This window comes from Eriocheir sinensis, chromosome 45 (assembly GCF_024679095.1).
Source record: "Eriocheir sinensis breed Jianghai 21 chromosome 45, ASM2467909v1, whole genome shotgun sequence".
In the NCBI taxonomy this organism is placed as follows: domain Eukaryota; kingdom Metazoa; phylum Arthropoda; class Malacostraca; order Decapoda; family Varunidae; genus Eriocheir; species Eriocheir sinensis.
The window spans coordinates 5,736,346-5,757,763 of record NC_066553.1 but is presented as its reverse complement, the minus strand read 5'-3'; the positions used below and the strand labels follow the sequence as shown (position 1 = coordinate 5,757,763).

Sequence of the window (21,418 nt, the reverse complement as noted above, 5' to 3'; positions counted from 1 at the left end):
AAGGTCAGATATATTCAGATATGCAGTTGGCAGTACTCTCTTTACCCAGGAACATGGGCGGCACACACTCTTCTGTGGCACCCAAATAATACAGACCCGCTTTTATGGAGGGGAGAGGGTGACGGCAGTTGTGGTACGCACCGGGTTCTCCACGAGCAAGGGTTCATTGGTGCGCTCCATTATGTACCCTCCTCCAGTGGACTTCAAATTCCAACAAGACTCCTACAAATTTGTTGGAGTTCTAGCAGCCATTGCATCTGTAGGATTCATTTATACAGTCGTTACCAAGGTAAGTTTATTATTTTAAAAATCTGAGGTAGCATTAATTTCATTACTTTAGGTCAGTGGCTTTAACTACCTGTAAGTGTGCTGGATTAAAGCAGAATGCTAGTGTGTGGGTAAAATGCTGTGCTGTGGACACAGTTGCAAAACCATGAGTGATTACAGAGCTGTGGTCTTGAAATATATACAGACTTAATGTACACACACTTAACTTCCCGGACAGTACAGGAATCAAGGTGCACCCAGCCCTAACTGGTGCTGCTATAGCCATGTAGTAGCAGAAATCATGACTGCAGAACAACAGAACTCAAGGATATAATTCAAATTGATGCCAGGATCTCCAAGATGGCCACAAACATTACCACTTTTCTATGTTTCTCCCAGTTTTTTAGCATATAAAGATATATCATATTAAATCAGAAATCATAAAAACAACAAATTTAATGGAATTAATGTTGTTGGGAGCTGAGATGATTGTTTCTGGAATGTTTTCACCAACTAACTTTGACTTCAGCTAGAAGAAGCTGCCTCCTGACTGAATCCAACTCCACACCCCAGTTATAAGTTTGATAGACAGCATCCTTGAAGATATGAGTATACCATAAATTGCAGTGTACAAGTTAACTTTTTGAGCCTGAAACAATCTCTCCAAAACTAAGGGTCGACTTATACGCCTAGGATAAAATATGAACCCTTACCACTGAGGGGCAAACGCTGTTGCCTGTACACCCTACTGGGAGCAAGTTGTCAGTTGTCCATACGGATGGAAAACAGTTGTGGATATGAGTAACTGCGTGGCTGTAAGTAAACAAACAGATGGCAACACTGGCTGAGGAGTGAGAAGCAGTGGAAGATGCCTTACCAAGAGACTTGTGCAATAAGAACATAAGAACATAAGAACGCAGAAGTCTGCAAGAGGCTGGCAGAGCTGCTTTGTTTACTATTTAATTGACAAGATATGAAAACACCCTGTGTTGTGGGACCACAGACATGAAAACTTCATCAAGAAGAATTTAGGAAGTGATTGGTCCGTGCTTTATTTATGTTGTGAATATGTGTAACTGACCTTGGCCGTGTATGACACACTCCCGGAAAAGTTGGAGTTGCTGGTTGCTCCTACTGCCAATGCAGCAGGAGGAAAAAAGCCCATTGAGACACCAGCTTAATATGTTTTTGCAACAGGTTACCACATACCATACTGTGGCCTATCCACATTTAAATTTTGGCCTACCAGTAGCCTACCATATTTTGGGGGCCGACTTGTATGGGAAGTATAGGCCTAACCCATTATTTTAATCATCTTGAGGTCGACTAGTTCACTGCATTTTATGGTAATTGGCCATTTGAAAAAAAACATGTTCTTAGAGAGTTGAGTGGTGCCACTCTGAACTTATGCTGAATTCTTTCTGTTCTTCCAGTTCCTGCGCGACCTGTCACCTTCAGCAATAGCACTGGATTCCCTAGATCTCATAACAATTGTAATCCCTCCAGCACTGCCTATGGCTATGACGGTAAGGAATACCTCATGTTTTTTAGAAGTGCTGTTATAGTAAGCAAGAGTAAGGATTTTTACTGTATTGTAAGTAGTGGTTCCTTTCTCTTGACATAAATGTCTTTTGAAATCAAGTAATGTGCATGTAACAGCATCTGGGCAGACAGGTGAGAATGTTATGATAGATGTAGATATGAGTTGCTGAAGATAAAAGGATGTAGTTAACTTATAAATAAGCTATTTTGACACTGCAGAAATACTAATTCAAGAAACATAATTCCAGGTTGGAATCCTGTATGCTCTGCAGAGACTTAAACACCAGAAGATATTTTGCATATCACCACGTTCAATCAATATATCTGGAGTTTTGAACTGCGTTTGTTTTGATAAGGTAAGATGACTGATATGTAATTTATTTGAAAATGCTTAGTTTGATTACTTATGATCTGTATATCTGGTAGGTCATCCAAGTGTCTCATCATCAACACCATATGATATATCTTATTTTGAACATTTCAACAGACTTTGAATATCTGAATGAGAAAGAAATGTCTATAATGTTTTGCTTTTCAGTTTTCTTTCTCATCAAACAATTATCTATCTATGTATCTATCTGTGATTATTAAATCTATATCTATTTCAATCTATCTATCCATATCTATATACAGTAAAGTTTTGTTTTTGGCATATTTGTATTTGGTGCCTGTAATCAATCACTATGCTAATTCTCATTTGGCGACCATGTTCTCCCATCTGGTTATTATTTTCCCCCTCCAGCAAACACTAAGTCATATTTATTACTAGTATATTATTGATATTCATGAAAGGGCATCAAGGGAAAATTATAAGTTGATGTAGACCTAAACCAAGGCCCCTTGATAAGCAGACATGGGTGAGAACAGTAAGTGAGTAAAGCAAGGAAATGAAAAAAGAAAAAAAAGGTGCAAAAATAATACCTAATGAGTTAATGAGTGCGTGTTAACTTATGAGTGGGTGTTAACTTATGAGTGGGTGTTAACTTATGAGTGGGTGTTAACTTTTGAGTGGGTGTTAACTTTTGAGTGGGTGTTAACTTTTGAGTGGGTGTTAACTTTTGAGTGGGTGTTAACTTATGAGTGGGTGTTAACTTTTGAGTGGGTGTTAACTTATGAGTGGGTGTTAACTTATGAGTGGGTGTTAACTTATGAGTGGGTGTTAACTTTAGAGTGGGTGTTAACTTATGAGTGGGTGTTAACTTTAGAGTGGGTGTTAACTTATGAGTGGGTGTTAACTTATGAGTGGGTGTTAACTTTTGTTTTGAATTTTTCAGTGTCAACAAGGGAAACAATGTCATCCAGAAGCATATTCCATGTTTTAATCATATTGGGAATAAATATACAGAAAAATTGATTAGTTTTAGAAAAATTTGGTAGAAGAACATGCTCATTGAATTGTAAACTATGGCGATTTGGCTGAAATAGAGCTGATAATGCTTCACGATCTCGAAAAGCAGCCAGAGCACCAACCCTCCAGAAATGACAAAGTTGTATACTAAGGTTGGGTAGTAGAAACTTTATTAAAGTAAAAGAATGTTCTAAAAGTTTACGGGCCGTATTACAAGTCGAATCCGAGAAGTTTCTTCAATAAATTTTCCTGTACGTTGCACCAGTAAAAACTTGGAATTTTGGGGAATCATGGAATTCCACCCAAACGGTCAGTCCAAATCATAATCTGATTTCTCAGTTGAGTTATACAGATGATTTTCTACAACTTCTATTAAATGAGACTTATTCCAGAATGAAAAAAACTACAAAAATTTACCAAAAACTTTGGCTTTAGGCAGTAAATTTCCTGGTAAAAGATTATAAACTATACTTTTCAGATTCCGTTGTGATAAAATGGGCAACTTTTCTTCAATATTTTTTCCTGTACATTGCACCAGTAAAAAGTTGGAATTTTCAGGAATCATGGAATTCCAGACAAATGCGACAACCTAGAAAGAAACAGATATCACAGCAGGGTGTGGTAGAAAATTTTCTTTAAAACATCTTTTATGACTTTTTCTCAGTTTCGAAGTGTATTTTTCGATGACTTTTGTGTTAAGGGGGATCACCCGAGAAACTTTTGCTGTTCTGAGGGGTTAGAAAAAAAATTATCTCATCTTTTTTAATACCTCTTGGTATCAAAAAATGAATGATAGAAAAAAAGATTTTAAAACACCTCCCAAAACAATGTTGACTAAGGGTCCTGATACTTATTAACGTTTTTCCTTTATTAATTCAAATTTGGCGAATTTGAGTATGACGAGCCTTTTCTAGCACCAATTAGTCACCAAGTGTGAGACGTTACTTTAGATATATTCAACAAAGTTCATATATCTGACGTTCTCTGTGTTTTGTTTTGTTTCCAGACCGGTACACTGACTGAAGATGGCTTGGACATGAGAGGAGTGGTACCAGTGTCACAAGCCTCAGACAATGTGGAGCTTACCCCAATGACATCTGCAATGACACTACCTCATGACCACCTGCTCTTTGCTATGGCCACTTGTCACTCCATAACTATCATTAACTTAGAGAAAGTAAGCCTCCATTTTCTTTTTATTCCATCATAATGTTTATCAGATTTTTTCTATTAATCCTTTGAAATTTTATTGCTGTCCTGGCACTCTCCATGATAAGGTTACCACTTAGGTCTTGTGAATTTATTTATTTATTTTCTGCAGGGATTATTCTCAGGTTTGTTACTGCTGCATATCATTTAAAAATTTTGCTTGAATATTTTGTAATAATCATGACTGGCCAAAACTTGCACTAGTTCTTATTTTTATTTAATATTTGTGCAGCTTACAAGGTCCATGGCCTGACCACTTGATTTGAAGTACCTGCGGGCTACATAAGTTTGTTCATATAGTGTAGAAACAAAATGCCTGAGGGTTGCGAAGTATTTTTGAGGCAAGGAATGAGGTGAGAGAGAAAGAGGTACAAAATTTGAAATTGATTAAAGAACAATTAAAGGAAAGAATGATAAGTTGGTGCGGTCATAAAAATATTGAAAGGATAGAGTGGTGAAGAAACTATGGCAGTCTTTCAGAGTCAGTCAGTCAGTCAGTCAGTCAGTCAGTCAGTCAGTCAGTCAGTCAGTCAGTCAGTCAGTCAGTCTCTCTCTCTCTCTCTCTCTCTCTCTCGATACTTCAGAAATCCTGATGGTTCAGAACTTTCAGCCAAGGGTCATTTTTAGCTTTTTTGGGGTGACAGAAAAATCATGGAAAATACTGGAAAAAAAAGCAGTGCACCAAAATATCCAATTCTGCACCCACACCTATTCTAAGCCTATTCTGCACCCACACACTATTCTAAGCTTCAGTCCTTTTAGGTTGCAAATTCCCTTATTACTGTGTCCAGCAATGTAAAGATCAGTGATTACTGGCATTTGTAGGTTTTCCACTCATTATGTAATCCAGCAAAAATTGGCAGAAACACAAGGATTTAGGGGAAATTTCAGGCTAAATTGTTCAAGGCTATACAAAATGTCACCCTACTGGAGGGAGGGAGCCCTCCTCCCCTCACACCAATGAGTAGGAAAAATGTACGTCAATACCAGACACATGATTAATGCCTCTTGCATTTTTGTTATGGCATGGGAGGCAAATGTAAAGTTGGGCATCAAAGCTCGATGGGTGGACTTTGGTTAAAAAATCATCTGCATAAACTGTAGTTTTTTTAATTACTATTTTGAATAGTGAATTTAAGTGTCATTATATTTACAGGTAGGCTTTTAAAGATAAAAGTAAGCAAAAATTGAAAATCACAGACAGATAAAAGGAATCTTTCCTCCATTGAACCAGTGGATAACAGCAACTCTCCTTCTTTTACAGGTTGGGGATCCTTTAGATCTCAAGATGTTTGAAAGCACAGGATGGACTCTTGATGAACCAGGTCTAGATGACACTAATAAGTATGATATGATGATGCCTTCTGTAGTTCGACCTAGTGCACCAGATGTTGTCATCAGCAATGAGAATGTTGAAACTGAGGTAAGAACTACACTAATTTATCTCATCTCATATTATGGTCATTTTTCTCTTTTCTTTACATCCGAAGTCACCTAAAATCCACAAAGCTGATGAAAGTCTGTTTTAGTAATTGGTTCTAGGTTCAGATAAGAATTTGCTGTTTGAGGTGTCATGTGATCATCCAGGACTTAAATGGACATGGCTTGAGATACAGAGTAGCTGCACTGCAACATATTACATGCCAACATTATTCTCAACCTATCTTGATATTGATTTTGATCATTAATGCGCAGGGCAGCTGTATAGGTGCATACCAGTGCCTCACGCCCATTGCATCAGAGAGGCTGGAGTATAAATTGCTGGTATGATTTCTAAAATGCACATTTTCTCATGTTTCAGCCACCACTTGAACTAGGAATGCTCCGTCAATTTCCTTTCTCCTCTAGTCTGCAGCGAATGTCTGTTATCACTCGCAAACTTGGGGCTTCCAACTTTGATTTGTACTGTAAGGGTTCTCCTGAGGTAAGTTGATATTCAGTACGTCACTACCAGACACATGATTAATGCCTCTTGCATGTCAATATATTAGTTATAATCCAAAGTTTCCTGCATTTCCTGTGATTTTGAATCACCTGCATCATTAGGCACACTCAATTTTTGTCAATAGATATCTGAAAGTATAGCACCTCCACGGCACAGTGGTTAACACACCTAGCTAAAAATCCGCAGGCCCAGGTTTGATACCAGTTTTGGCATTTGGCACACAGGCCACCTAGCTGTTCATCCTCCCTTTTGGGCTGGTCATTAAATGGATACCAGAAGAAATTGGAGGAATAAAATGTGGTAACCAGGTTGTCATACTGGCCCTGTGCTCCATGGTAATGGATTCTTATCAATTACAAACTCACGGGTCAAGGTCTTGCAGATGATCAAAATGGAATTTGCAACCATAGTGTTTACATCAATAACATTTATTTTTAAATTGCAAAACTGCAAAATACTTGAGATAGTATAATGTAGAATCACATGTTGTTATGGAAGACGTGCATATAGCAGGGTACAAAATTTCCTGTGTAATTGTAATGATTACTGGAAATAATCTGCAAAATATGAAGATATTGTCATGTGTGAAAAATAAGAAAGGTAGACAAAAAAGAAGTAAATGTGACAAAGGTAGGTGGCAAGGTGTGTAACTGAGATGCAGAATGAGTAGCAGCATTGGATCAGGGTGATGGATTTTTGTTACATATAAACAAAGAGCACTACAGAGGTAAAGAGGAATCATATGGTAGAAGAGAAAGCAAGTTTCTTCAGGAATCAGTTTACTTGCCAGTCGTATGTTCCCCACATAAAAATAAAAAAAATAATTTATGGACAAGATTGAAGGATTATTAAGAGCAACAACCAAGATGTTTCCAGCCTGATAAATTTAATGTACAAGAAAAAACTGGAAAAGCTGCTATGAATCTGTGTGCCTGGGTTTTAATCCTGGCCTGGGCAGTCAGCATGCAGCTCACCCAACTGTTCATACACCATTTCAGGCAGCTTGATAAATGGGAACCTGGGGAAACCTGCAGAAGGTAAACTGTGGTGGCCCGAAGTTTGGACTCTTGCTGTGTCTTGAGTTCATATGAGGGTTCTCACTCACTCAGACTCAAGGGCCAGTGGGACAGAGCTGAGCGCTGATACCACACGCACCTTTAGCATATGTCCCCAACTTTACCAATACACAATTCTGGTTTACCTATTTGATGATTAGATTAGTTAGGAATCATGCTACTGGGCAAACTCATAGATTAGTTAGGAATCATGCTACTGGGCAAACTCATAGATTAGTTAGGAATCATGCTGCTGGGCAAACTCATAGATTAGTTAGGAATCTTGCTACAGGGCAAACTCATAGATTAGTTAGGAATCTTGCTACAGGGCAAACTCATAGATTAGTTAGGAATCTTGCTACAGGGCAAACTCATACCCTTCAACATTGTTCTTTACTCTTTTATCTCCAGTATGTTTGGTACATAAATTGGGTGAAATAATGAAAATTACATAAAACATATTTAAATTTTATTTTCACACTGCAGTCAAGTATAAAAACTTGCATGATTATTCAAACACTTTTACTTTTATTTTCCAGATGATTGCCAGTTTATCTCGCCCAGAAACAATTCCCACAGACTTTACAGAGCAGCTACATCAGTATACCATTCAGGGTTATCGTGTGCTGGCACTTGGATGGCGCCCTCTCAAGCTGTCATATTTAAAAGCTCAGCGTATTAACAGGGATGAAGTAGAGTGTGACCTCCAATTCCTTGGACTACTTGTAATGGAAAACAGGCTAAAGAAGGAGACGACACCTGTTATTTCTCAACTTCACAAGGCCAGCATCAAGACAATAATGATCACTGGTATGTAATATGCACTGCTATTATTATACAGGCAACCCCATTATTCTACAATTTACACTTTTGGCATTTTAAAATACCTAACCTCTTTGCCTCAGCATTCAATCCCTTCCACTCTATTTTTTTAATTCATGGCTGATAATTTTCAAGCTTCACTCCAGACATCAGCCTGCCTGCCAGATAGTACTTCCAGTAGCTCAGGCATGTTTGGGTATGCAAGAGAGACCAAGACTGTCTTGAACCTCCCATGTGGGACTCAACAGAACACTGTCTCGCTCAGCTGATGAGGGCAGGGACAATTTGTTTATCGTTAAGGAGTAAACATGTTAACCTAGTCACAATTATGAGGTCTACAAATTGAAATTAAAAATTAAAAAATGACATCGACCCATTTTGTTGTTGCTGCTGGTGACAATGATGTGTTCTTGTACATGTTCAGTGGAAAGTCATTAAGTTATCTCCTTGCTTTTAAGTATATATCTATATGTTTACTTGTATCCTATTGTCTAACTGGTTACAAAACTGCATGTGATTGCAGAAGTGCATAATAGCTGAATTGAAGAATCAAGGGAAATAATTCTAATTGGTTATTGAGTGGTCAATTTACCCCACATTTTGTGCTTAGTATACCTCTTTTTGGACATTTTCCCACCAAACAATGAAACACCATGATATTATACTTATAACATTCCCACCACCACCTTATTACGGGTGGGTTCAGTTCACTTGTTAGCCACAGAAACCACCATGGGTGGGGAGGTGATTCAAGCTGCAGTCAATCAGCTGAGTGAAACAAAAATAGCTGCCAACAGCAACAGCTCCTTCACATTATTCCCTCAGTAGTTATTATGGGCAACCATTTACCAGAAACAGCAATCATATTTGAATGACTCATTCGTGGAAGGCAAGAACCTGCAGCAGAGGCGACACTGGCCACACCCATACAGCTATGCCACTGCCTTATTTACAAACACTGACCCCCCATCCCCACCCCCACAACCCCCTGCGCAACAACTTGGGCCGTTTGGCTAATGCCACCATCTTGACGTGATTTGTTTGGTCCGCTGCATAACATTGCAAAACATTTGGTGGCCATTTTGTCAGTCAAACACGGCAGCTATCAGTGTTATCAATGGAGAGACGTGCCCCTGACTGAATAGGCATGAGAATGAGGGAGTTTTGACCAATCACTGAGCAAGGATGGTCGATGACGTAGCACCAATCAGCTGCCAAGTACCGCACAGCCCAGGTGATTCCTTTAACATAATAAAAATTCCAAACTCTGGAACCTTTGGTTTGGTACGTGCTTTCTGTTATCTATAATGTATCTATAGTATGAATATTTTCAACCTAATGACTAATGAACTGACAGATATCATCAGCAATTTAGGCATATGGCCTATTGAAGAATAATATTGCAGGTCCTTTCCTATACTGTTGATTCTTGTAGAATTATCATTTATGTAATGAGGGTTTTTATCTTTCAACATAACAACATAGTTTCATTATTCCCAAGTATGTACTAATCATATTATATGGACTTGACAATATCTTACATTGCTATGGCAATGAATGTCAAATTCTCTTTGCAAATAGGCACTGAAAATTAACCAAGTCACCCCTCTGCCCCTTGAAGTTAAGAGAAAATTACAATACAATTCAATACAATGCAAAAATACAATAGACATTTATATGCTCTCTGTGAACAGGCCAAGTAGCAGTACAGGATTTTTTGTTATTTTTCCAGGAGACAATATGCTGACTGCACTCAGTGTTGGGCGTGAATGTGGTCTGGTCAGTCCTCACCAACAAGTGATTACCATCACAGCCACGGCCCCTGACGAGGGTTCTGCTGCAAGCCTTGCATTCCACGCTAACAAGCCTAGCACTCCAGCGACCCCTGTGGTAGGAAGTTCAGTTTATTTTTCTATTCTATGTTTGATGATACTGTTTATGACTTTAGAAAATAACTCTAAAGGCTGGCTGGCTAGGTGTGAGGATACATGAAAAATTTAAGTATATAATGGTGAGTTTATATCTAGAAACTTTTCAGTACTGTGATGCCAATTTGTTGAGGTGGGATTTATGGAAAAAAAGTCGTCAGAAAAGGAAAGCTCACCCTTAACAAATTAAAGCACCACTATGATACACACATGAGCCTGGAATGACCTAAAAGGAGATGGCTTAACCAAAAGTTATCAATGAATGTACCCCCTAGGCCTGTAGCTCATCAGTAAACCCATACTCCTCTTGAAAATTGTGGAAGCTCTGATCCCATGTCTGCTCTGACTGGTGGCACTCCCATGTGTGTGTATTTACCTGTTTGTAGTCTACCGGACCCAAGCTAAGCTCTAATAGTCCCGTCTCCATATCTACATTCATTCATGTGTGTGTGTGTATTTACCTAGTTGTATTAACCTAGTTGTGACATACAGGAAAAGAACTACGCTCACGCTGTCCCGTCTCCATATCCACGCTTATCCAATTTTTACTTAAAATCATGAATGTTTCACGCACAAACCACCACATCCTCCAGTCTATTCCATAGCTCAGTGCTGAGTGTGTGCGTGTGTGTGCAATGAAATTTCATGTGCATCTTATTTATTCAGTTTTCATCTTGCAGATGTCTCAACGAGTGGATTCTGTGGTCCAAGTTGATCTTGATGAAAAGGTGAATAGTTCATTTTGCTTTGCCATGGAAGGAAAATCTTGGAGAGTGGTACACCAATACTTTCCAGAAGTATTACAGAAGCTCGTTGTTCGTGGAGCCATATTTGCACGCATGAACCCAGACCAGAAACAGCAACTTGTGTTAGAACTGCAAGGTCTCGGCTACTTTGTAGGTAAGTCTTTTATATGAGAATATTGTTACCCATTTCAATAATTAAAGAAGATTACAATTTATTAATGCTTGGTAATGCAGGAATGATTATCCTCTTCACTACAGTGACACACAAGGTGCATCATGGCTTGCCTGGACAGCCGTGTGGTGATACACTTGGCGCATCATCCCTCTGTGCCATAGACTCGGAGGAATTAAAATCTTGGACTGGGTTCCAGGGAGCACAGTCCTTGGAATGCCTCACTCACTTAGAGCTTGGCTCCCTTTGGTCGTCATTCAATCATTAAACAGGAAATAATTGTGACGCCACCCATTTAGCAACACTCCCCCTGGCTGGCTGGTTCGACGCACCCTCAACACTCCCTCACTGCGTCTTTGCTATTGAGAGGAGTTACTTGTCTCCCAGTCATTATGGATGACCTTTCTGATGACAGTAGTGGGGATGAATATATGGTAAACATGGAGGATGGTGATGATGATTATGACTCCATGAGTGATGATGAGCTTGAGACTACTGAGGTAGAGATGAGGAAGGTTGGAAGTTGATTGCAGGTGTTTTCTGACAAGCGTCCTTATTCACCGTCACAGTTTGTTTCTCAGTTTTCTGGACTGAATCCTGCACTTTGGGACTCATCTTTGATGTCATTCACTAACACTTTCAAGCTATTCTTTGATGATGAGTTGGTTGGAAAGTTATGTGAATGGATGAATGAGAGAGCTGCCCAGTTTCTTGCTGATAATCCTGAGAATAATAAGTCAATCAATTAGTGGGGGCATACGCTGGGGAGCATGTCGCCTCACCCACCCTACGTCACCAAGCCCGGGGGTCCCTCCGGGCAAGTCTCCATACAGGCCCCCTTCCCAACCCGAGTACCTCCCAGCAGGATCTATCGACTTGCTCAAGCCATGAACTCCGCGGGCGTCCCCTTGGCCTCCTCCACTCGGGATTGTCTATTACAGAGACAACCTGATAAGCAGGATCAGCTTCAGGGTAACGTGCCACGTGCCCGTATGGCCAGAGTTGACGTTGACGGACTATGCAGGTAATGTGTGTCAAATCAGTCTCACGGAGTAGTTGCCGGTTTGACACAAAGTCATTCCAGCAATATCCCATGATTCTGTGTAGATATTTATTACCAAAGGCATCAATCCGCCTCTCCAGGTCCCCATTTAATGTCCATGTCTCACAACCATAGAGTAAGACAGGGAGCACAAGGGACTTGAAGATCCGGATCTTTGTCCTTCTGCACAAGTATCGATAACACCATATACTCGTGTTGAGCGAGTCCATAACACCGTGGGCCAGGCCAGTCCGCTGTAAGACATCGTGGCCAGACTCACTGTTGTTATGAACCATCGATACATGAAACTTTCCGAGATCTCAACGTCCTCGTCACATGCATGAACAGACTTTACTGTTTCATCCAGCAAGCCTCCAAACACCTGTACCTTGGTCTTGGTCCAGGAGACCTGAAGTCCCAAGGGCTTCGCCTCCTTGTGCAGTGCCTCGAGAGCCATCACCAAAACCTCCAGCGACTCTGCCAAGATTACTGCATCATAGGCAAAAACAAGGTCAGTGACCCTGGTATTGCCAGTGGAAGCTGCACAATGACTTTGGTCCACAACTCGGCCCAGTACCCAGTCCATACAAGTGTTGAAAAGTGATGGGGCAAGGACACAGCCCTGCCTCACTCCCACATTCACGGGAAAGAAGCTGGACAAGCCCCCCCCCACACTTCACAGCACTCTGTCCCAGAATACAGGCCAGTCAGCAAACCAATAGTCCTCGCAAGAATCCCACGGAGTCACAGAAGATCCCAGAGTGCCTTGCGATGCACTGAATCAAACGCCTTCTTGAGATCGACATAGGCTGCAAGCATCCCCTGTCAAAACTCACGTCGGCGCTCCACCAGTACTCGAAGCGCTAGGATACGGTCAGTTGTTGACTTGCCAGGCGTGAACCCAGACTGTTCAGGTGTCTGCAGCTTCAGCAGCTGCTATGGATCCGCATCAGCAATAGGTGGGCAAGCACCTTGCCTGGCATACTGAGTAGTGTAATACCACGGTAGTTGTTGCAGCCCTGGCGGTCCAGATAGGGACGTCCAGCCCCCTCTTTCAGTCAGGAGGAATGGTACCGAACCGCCATATGGCAGTCAAGACCGCATGCAACCCACAGATCATGGCCTCACCTCCAGCTTTGAGCAGCTCCGCACTGATGTTACAGGTGCCAGGCGCCTTTCCACCCCTCAACTTTGCCACAGCCTCTCTGACCTCGACCAGAGAGGGTGGGCTTTCGTCAATGGGTGGATCAGCATCCACCACCTGCAACCCAGCAACTGGAGGGTCCGCCATGTACAGCTGCTCAATGTACTCAGCCCAACAAGCCCTCTACCCATCCATGTCCGACACGAGGCAGCCATCAGCTGTTCGGATAGTGCTCACCTGAGAGGGAGACTTGGAGCGGAGTTTCTTCAGGACTCGGTAAGCAGGTTGGAGGGCATTTGCATATAAATGGCCCTCAACTTCCTCAGCGAGACCCCTGACATACCTCTCCTTGTCTCTCCTCAGGAGAGCTCTAGTCCTACGCGACAGAGCCCTGTATTGGTCCCAATTCCCAGCAAGTTTGGCAGCGCGACTCTCCTCAATATTCTCCAGCGTCTCCACCGAGGCAAAGCCATTCCTAGATCTTGTGCGCTCTCCAATGCACTCCTTGACAGCTCGTAGAGTCTCACGTTTGAAGGTATCCCACAGCTCTACAGGGTCCTCCAGGGTGCTGAGCACATTGAACCAATTTGAGACTGTCACTGCATACTCCTGAGCACATGCCAGGTCCTTCAGCCTCTTGAGATAGAACACAGTAGTGTTGTATCTCGAGATTCTTCTTGACCTGACATGAAGCTTGAGTGTTGCAACAACAAGCCTATGGTCAGTTGCAAAGAACTCAGCACTCAAGTAAACCCTGCAGTTCTGAAGGATCCTCCAACGAGTAGTTACGAGGATGTGATCAGTCTCCTTAGCTACCCCTCCAGCATTTGATTAGATAGTTAGTGTAGCTTGTCACAAACAACCTCGTAAGGACCAGCAGGTCTGCTGTTGTTTGTTCTTTCTTTGTGTTCCTTTGTGGTCTAATACGGAGTCGAGTTTGGTGTAGAACATCATCTCTTCAGTTTCACGCATCTCAGTAGGAGCGTACACTGCAACAAGAGACATGAAGCCCAGTGTGTGCTTCAGCCTCACTCGCATTATACGCTCATCAACTGGAGCAACCTCAACCACCAATGGCAGCAGTTGGCTGGAGATGCCCATAGCTACCCCCTTGACATGGAAGCCATTGCTCATGCTAGACCAGTAGAAGGAGGCCCCTTATTGATCTCACCACTGCCAGGCCTCCTCATCTCAGAGAGTGCCACTATGTCCACCCTCAGCCTTTTGAGCTTATCTGATAAGTTGGGCAGTCAATCATCATTCGAGAGGCTCCGGACTTTCCAGGAGCCCACACGCAGAGCCCTCCGAAGGTTGACCGGGGGCATGGTTCTGTGGGCGGGCGCAGCCTCTCCACTACCCCAGCCACCCCCAAAACAAAATGAGAGGGTAGGGGGCCCTTCCTCCTTCGAGGTGCAGGGGTCCCGTAGGCTTTGCCCTGCACCTGTCATTGACGGCAGGCTCCCCGGATGCAGATGCATCGTGGAAGCCTGCCACGTGGTTGGACCCCTCAGCAAGACTGGATCGGGGTCGAGGCTCGCGCCCTGACCCTGACCTCTACGTTAATTTGTTTTTGGCAAGAGATAATTTTTTAGTGGGGGGAGGGGGTGCAAACCCCTCCCCCCAACCAGTCCAGATCAGGGGCTGGGCTGACTGCTCACCATAGGGGCAGGGACGCAGGACCCCTGGAAGGATTAATCCCCCGGTTACCCAAATAATAGAGAATAAGGGTTGTGTGAATGGCATTATTTGGCGCCCTGCCACACATGATGATATGTATACATTTTTTGCCCTAATCATGGCAATGACTTTGATGCCTATTCCTAAAATTCCATTCTACTGAAGCACCGATATGATTCTTTGTGGCCCTGCTGTGTTTTGCAAACAAGTCATGTCGAGAGATCACTTTTCAGTATGTTGAAATTTCTGTGGTTTTCTCCAGCAGGCTATTTTAGAAAAAATGATCCAGCAACTCACACTGAACCTTCTCTAGACCTGCTATGTGAGTGATGTCAGATGGTTATGAGACCAGATAAGTCCGTAGGTGTGGACAAGGAGACCAGCCTTTTGTCAGTACATCAAAGTAAAGAGGGCACACTTTGGTGTGAAAGTGTTTATTGCCTCTCCTAGTGATGAACAGTGGATGGGGTATTCGTTAAACTTCATTCTGTACTATGGGAAAGATACATGATGACCCAAACGGATCACATCTCAGTTTTGGAGAGGATTGTTGTAGAGATTCTTGGTGACGTACTTGATGAAGACAAACTTAAGATCATCTGACTCCCTACAAACCAAAGCAACAATGCTGACCGGAGTTGTTAGGCAAGGAGGAGGAGATCCATTCAAAATAATGCAAAACGAAAAACTAGAAAAAAAAATCAGGTTATGTTTGATAGAAAAGGAAATAGCTTACTAGTGAAATGACAAGATAAGGAAGTATGCCTCCTGTCCACCAAGTGTGAAGCAAATGTGGTGGAAAAAACTAAAACATACTTTGGTGGGGAAACAGTATTTTTCAATAAGCCACTACAAGTAAAAAAAATATAACAAGAAAATGGGGAGCATAAACTATGCCGACCAAATACTTGAGCCTTTTGAGAGCTTTAGAAAAAGTCTAGCATGGTTCAAGAAGTTGGGCTTACATTTTACATTCCGGTCATTGCTGAATTCATTCATTGCTTATAAAGCTGCCAACAGTATGAGTGGTGTGGATTTTTTCATATACATTAGAGAGTTATCAAGGGAGCTGTTGCTTGAGCACAACCTTGGTGCTGCAGTGCTTGACAAAATAAACACACCCGACTTTTGTACGAGTGTATCTACTGAATGAGTTTTGAGCAGCACTCATCAGTTTGTAGTTTTTGAAGGAAAGAAGAGAAAGCGGCGTAAGATGCTACCCGAAGCGCAAAGACATGAGATACCATCGCCCTGGATGCAATGGTCATCCTGGTTTGTGCTCAATGGAACACTACAGGACTTGGCATGAACACAAAGCTGGACCTTCAGAATAGTCCACCCAGTGCCACAAAGCATATCGGTTGTGAGGCATTGGAAATAAAGGAAGAAGTCCATCCCTGGGCAACAAAAAAAACCTTTACTTGATGATGATGCCTCACGCAAACCTCCAGGGGTGATGGATTTTATATCCAGATAAAGACTTACTCATTATGTGTGACTTGAATTATTTATACACATGTATTTTTATTCTAACAAAAGTAATGTCATCATGAAAGTGAGTAATACAGCAAAATGAAAAGGATAATAAACAAACCAGACAAAATAATGAGAATGAGAAAAAATCAATTGTTGGCAATCACTTGAGTGAGAAGAGTGGCAGCGGACTGCACCCTGTATTATGCCACTAAGCACAGTGCACGTGTCCCAGAGTGAAGGGGTAGACTAAACAAAGACATTGTTGAAGTGGGCAGTGTCCATAAAATGAAGGAAAAGTTGGACAAATGTAGATTGGGAAACAGGACTGTCCGAGTTTGAGCTCAGGCCCTGTGTACTACAAAGAGGTAAATACAAATAGGTAAAGGAAACAGGACTATCCAAGCTTAGCTCAGGGCCTGTAAACCACAACTAGGTAAAATACACACATAGATTCAACTCCAATTCTGTTTGATAATGTGCATGGCAACAGGGTTGGTGCAAAACAATAAAGTATGAGAAAAATTGTTTACATTATGCAAATTCACCAGGAACACAATACCCAAGTAAATAGAGAGGTACTAGTTGAGACACATGAAGGGTTCTTTTGTGACTGATTTTAATAGATTGTTTAATGTAGATATTTCTTGTTCCAGGGATGTGTGGAGATGGAGCAAATGACTGTGGTGCTCTCAAGGCGGCTCATGCAGGAATTTCTCTTTCGGAGGCTGAAGCATCTGTTGCTTCTCCTTTCACATCAGCTGAGCCCAACATTTCCTGTGTTCCCAAGCTGATCAAAGAGGGACGCTGTGCTCTTGTTACCAGCTTTGGGGTGTTCAAATACATGGCTGCCTATTCACTTACACAGTTTGTTTCAATTATGATTTTGTACTCAATTGATACCAACCTTACCGATTTTCAGTTTTTATGGATTGATCTTTTTCTGATCACTGTATTTGCCATATTTTTTGGTCGAACTGATTCTTACAATGGTCCCTTGGCATCATACTCTCCTCCAGCTGCACTTTTATCACTTGCTCCAATTATGTCCATTCTACTGCACATGTTAATTGTCATCAGTTTTCAAGCATTTTCATTCTTCTATGTTCAACAGCAGCCTTGGTTTGTCCCATATAATACATCACTGGCAGAAGAAGATATCTTTGGTTGCTATGAAAATTATGCAGTGTTTTCAGTATCCCAGTTTCAGTATATTATTCTTGCTCTAGTATTTTCTCGTGGGCCACCTTTCCGTCAACATGTCTACACAAATTTTCTCCTTACAGGATCACTTGTAGTAATGACTATTTGTTGTGTGGTGTTCACCGTGGCTCCTCCAGACTTCGTCATTAGTTTCTTTGAATTAGTTGTGCCACCTGATGATGATGAAGAGGCATACTTCTTCAAATGGCAAATGGTTATAATCTCTGCATTGTATTCTCTTCTGGCAATATTTACTGAATATGTCATTATTGACTACATTTTTTATCAAAAATGTAAACCAAAATTCCATAACATTGATAAATCAAAGAAGAAATATCTTGCTTTGGAAAGAGATATGCAACAAGACAAGAACTGGCCACCATTAGCTACCTGTGATGCAGAGGTTGGTGTTGACAAAAAAGAACTGATTCTAGATGCTTGCAAGCTCCATGATGCAACCCTGAAATCAGAGGTAAATGGGCATCCCCCTAATGTTGTAACCACAGTAACTCAGTTTCATTCTTCATTGTGAGGAATGTAGACCAACAATATTACAAATAACTAAAATTAAAATGTTATTTGCTGAAGAGAATTATTGTAAAAATGTATTTATGATAATAGTAATTAGTAGTTGCATGAGATGGAAATATTATATTTCATTATCTAAAGATGACTTTTTGTAAACTTAACTATTTATTTGGGACAGACCTTGTAATTTTACATGTAACATATCTTTCTTTAACCCCTTCACTACGGCCGGGCGAAAACAGCGCCCCGCGCCGTATCCGAGATCGCCGCGCGCACCAAATTTCAAATGTCGCTACTTAATATAACAAGCTTTCAGCCATAAACTCAACACAATCATCATGTATTATATATGAAAACATGCAGAATTAAATGGTGCACATAAAGAAACTCACTACGGCCGGGCCAAAACAGCGCCCCGCGCCGTATCCAGGATCGCCGCGCGCGCCAAATTTTAAATGTCGCTGCTTAATATAACAAGCTTTCAGCCATAAACTCAACATAATCATTATATATTACATATGAAGACATGCAGAATTAAACAGTGCACACAAAGAAGCAGAAATTAATTGATAATTTTGAGATGTAAGCATAAATATAAAGATGAAATAACTCGTATATTGGCTAAAGCACGCCAGGACGTAGTATGCGCGTCCTCGGATATGGTACGGGGCACGCAAGGACGCAGTATACGCATCCTCGTGTTGAAGGGGTTAAGCATTTTGTGAAACTCAGATTTGTTCTATGAGAGATAAAAGCTGTCTAGAGTATACAAATAAAGAAAGGAACTATATTTATTACAATAACTTATTCTCCTACCAGTACATCAGTATAAACTCTTGCTTTTATAAACCAATTGGGGAAGGGAGTAACATTATATCCAAAAATCAGTTATATCCAAGGGACTTGAACTTTTCACTTACAACAAACCTTGTCAATGACATTATATGAACTGAAGAGTTCACTATTTTCGACCATTTCCGTATATAACTAAGTTTGATTTTTGCATTAGATGAAAAGTGAGGCACAAAGGACAAGAGTGAAGGTAATTACAGTCGAGCAGACAAAACTAGACTGTCTGGACAAGCACTGCCAGGTCAACTTTGTTTCCACCACCACCAATCAATGTGTGGGTACATGTTCAACCGGCCCACCACTGAACCGAACCTCGCACTTACTGAACATATTCAGCAAACTGGACAGCTGATAAGCTGGTCACAACCAAAATGGCATCCCACAACAACAGCCCCATCACAATGCAGGTAGTCCTCAGTTATGACATATGCAACTTTCAATCATGCCAATAACATTACTAATACAGGTAGTCCTTGAGTTACGACATATGTGACTTACAACTGCTCGCACTTACGACCAGACCAATGGTATTAGTAATAATTGGTTAAGCATTCCTGTGCCTTCTAACCCCCCCCACCCTCACCCCACTTCTGTCATCACATGCTACCCTTACCCTAGCTGGGCTGTGATAAGGCAGGAGGGGGGGAAGGGTGGATGGGTTGGTCCAGCCCACACATGCTTACCTCTCATTTGGTTGTGGAACTCAAGTTGTAAGTACTACTCACACTACAGTCGCTAGTCACTACTTTACCAGCTTATTGGCCTACAATCTACTATATAGCCTACAACCATACCGCTAAATCCAGCAGACGCCAATTTCTCTGCCACTCGCTGTAACATTTGGCCCGAAAATGGGTCCTTCGCGACATAAGCACCACCATTCCGCAACACTTCCGCTACCTGATATGGACCGTTCCATCGGACACTTAACTTTTTAAGCCCCTATTACACGTATCCGGTTTCCTACGGCGCCGTCGGTCGCGACACTAGCATATGTTCAAACCGAGCGGTGGATAGCAAACATCGATGAAACGCGGCCCACCACGGCGGATGAACTTTCGCCAGTACTAAAGTTGGCCGTCGTAACCTTAAAACACAACTGCGAGCAATAGCAACAAGATTGTCGCCGAGAAGGCATGTCACCTCTCCACCATCCAGTGCTACACTGACCCACTTGCCACCGCCGCTCAAATCGTAAATAATCTCTCAGAGAGGGCAGAGAATTTTCTTCGCTACCCGGTTGGGGTTGGTTGTAAGAGGAACGATAATAGGGGCTTTACACATCCCGGATTGTGTTGTCTCTCGCTGAACCCACACTAAAGCGTCTCTTTCCACCCTCTGCTCCTTGCGCTTTCTATTCGCCACACTCCTGTACTTTCAGGTCATCTTTTCGTGTGTTTCCCGAATGATGCGGTGTGCGACCGTAATATCGTCCTAGCTCCTCTCCATCCACGGCAGGTAGGCGGGTACCAACCATTCGGGGAGCGTGTCGCGAAAAGAAGGCATAGTAAGGTTGCTGTCCAGTGCTGGTGTGGACAGCAGCATTCATAGTGGCCTGGCACGTCTGGAGAAGCCGTGGCCATGGTAAGGGATGACCCTGGCATAGCGCAGCCAGGATTATCCTGACTTGAGCGTGCGATGCATCCTTTCCGTGATTGCATTTCCCGCGGGGTGATAGGGGGTAGTGTTGTATAGTGTGATGAGGTGTTGCTGGCAGAAATCCTGGAAGGCGTTCGAAGTGAACTCGCCTCCGTTGTCCAGGACGATACCCTCAGGCTCCCCATAGTCAGCCACATACTGTCCTAGAGCTTCCACCATCGACAGTCTGTTTAGATTTAAGGGGGTAGAATTTACCGAAACGACTATAATGACAGACGATGGTGAACACATATCGGTATCCCTGACTTCCAGCAATCAGGTCAGTTAGATCGACACCTACTCTTTCCAAAGGTTTCCCCACTGAAGGTAATTCCCGCCAGGGCTGCTGTAATCCTTAACCCTTAAATCGTTGGCAAGTTGAGCATTGTTGTACATAGTTACAGACATCTACCTTCAAGTTGCACCAATAGAATAGCTCTTCTGCCTTTTTGATAGTTTTCTTTTGTCCTAAATGACCTGATATTTTGTGAGCGTGTTGTAAAGCTTCGGTCTTTAAACTGTGAGGTACTACTAGGCAGAGGTGGGCAAGTGCGGTACTTAGTGCAGTAGTACTGTATCACAAAAAGAGTACCGCACTACTGCAAAATTTCTGGAAATACTGCACTAAAAAATCCTGTGGTACTTTTTTGCGGTACTTTGAAAGCTATCGAAGATGACATTTGCTGCACCGCATGCTCACAAATATTTTTATTTTTTTATTTATTTTTTTATTTTACAGTGAATCGGACTCAATCAATCGATATCAGTCATCAGAATCAGTGATTCAATCATTCTGACTTTTCAGTTATTGTTCAAAATTAAATACT

General features: G+C 41.9%; 1 protein-coding gene across 7 annotated transcripts in view; it reads left to right on the top strand.

The window, feature by feature from the left end:
• LOC126980671 (polyamine-transporting ATPase 13A3-like) overlaps positions 1–18,895 on the top strand; it is a 63,693-nt gene extending 44,798 nt beyond the window's left edge. For all 7 annotated transcript variants that reach the window (XM_050830789.1, XM_050830791.1, XM_050830790.1 and 4 more), the window contains 10 exons: positions 50–289; positions 1,701–1,793; positions 2,058–2,165; positions 4,164–4,334; positions 5,631–5,789; positions 6,168–6,290; positions 7,906–8,176; positions 9,921–10,078; positions 10,797–11,016; positions 17,027–18,895. In XM_050830789.1, the coding sequence (XP_050686746.1) occupies positions 50–289; positions 1,701–1,793; positions 2,058–2,165; positions 4,164–4,334; positions 5,631–5,789; positions 6,168–6,290; positions 7,906–8,176; positions 9,921–10,078; positions 10,797–11,016; positions 17,027–18,105 (2,622 nt within the window). In that variant the 3' untranslated portion in view covers positions 18,106–18,895. The remainder of the gene's footprint in view (positions 1–49; positions 290–1,700; positions 1,794–2,057; positions 2,166–4,163; positions 4,335–5,630; positions 5,790–6,167; positions 6,291–7,905; positions 8,177–9,920; positions 10,079–10,796; positions 11,017–17,026) is intronic.
• Positions 18,896–21,418: the final 2,523 nt, after the last annotated feature.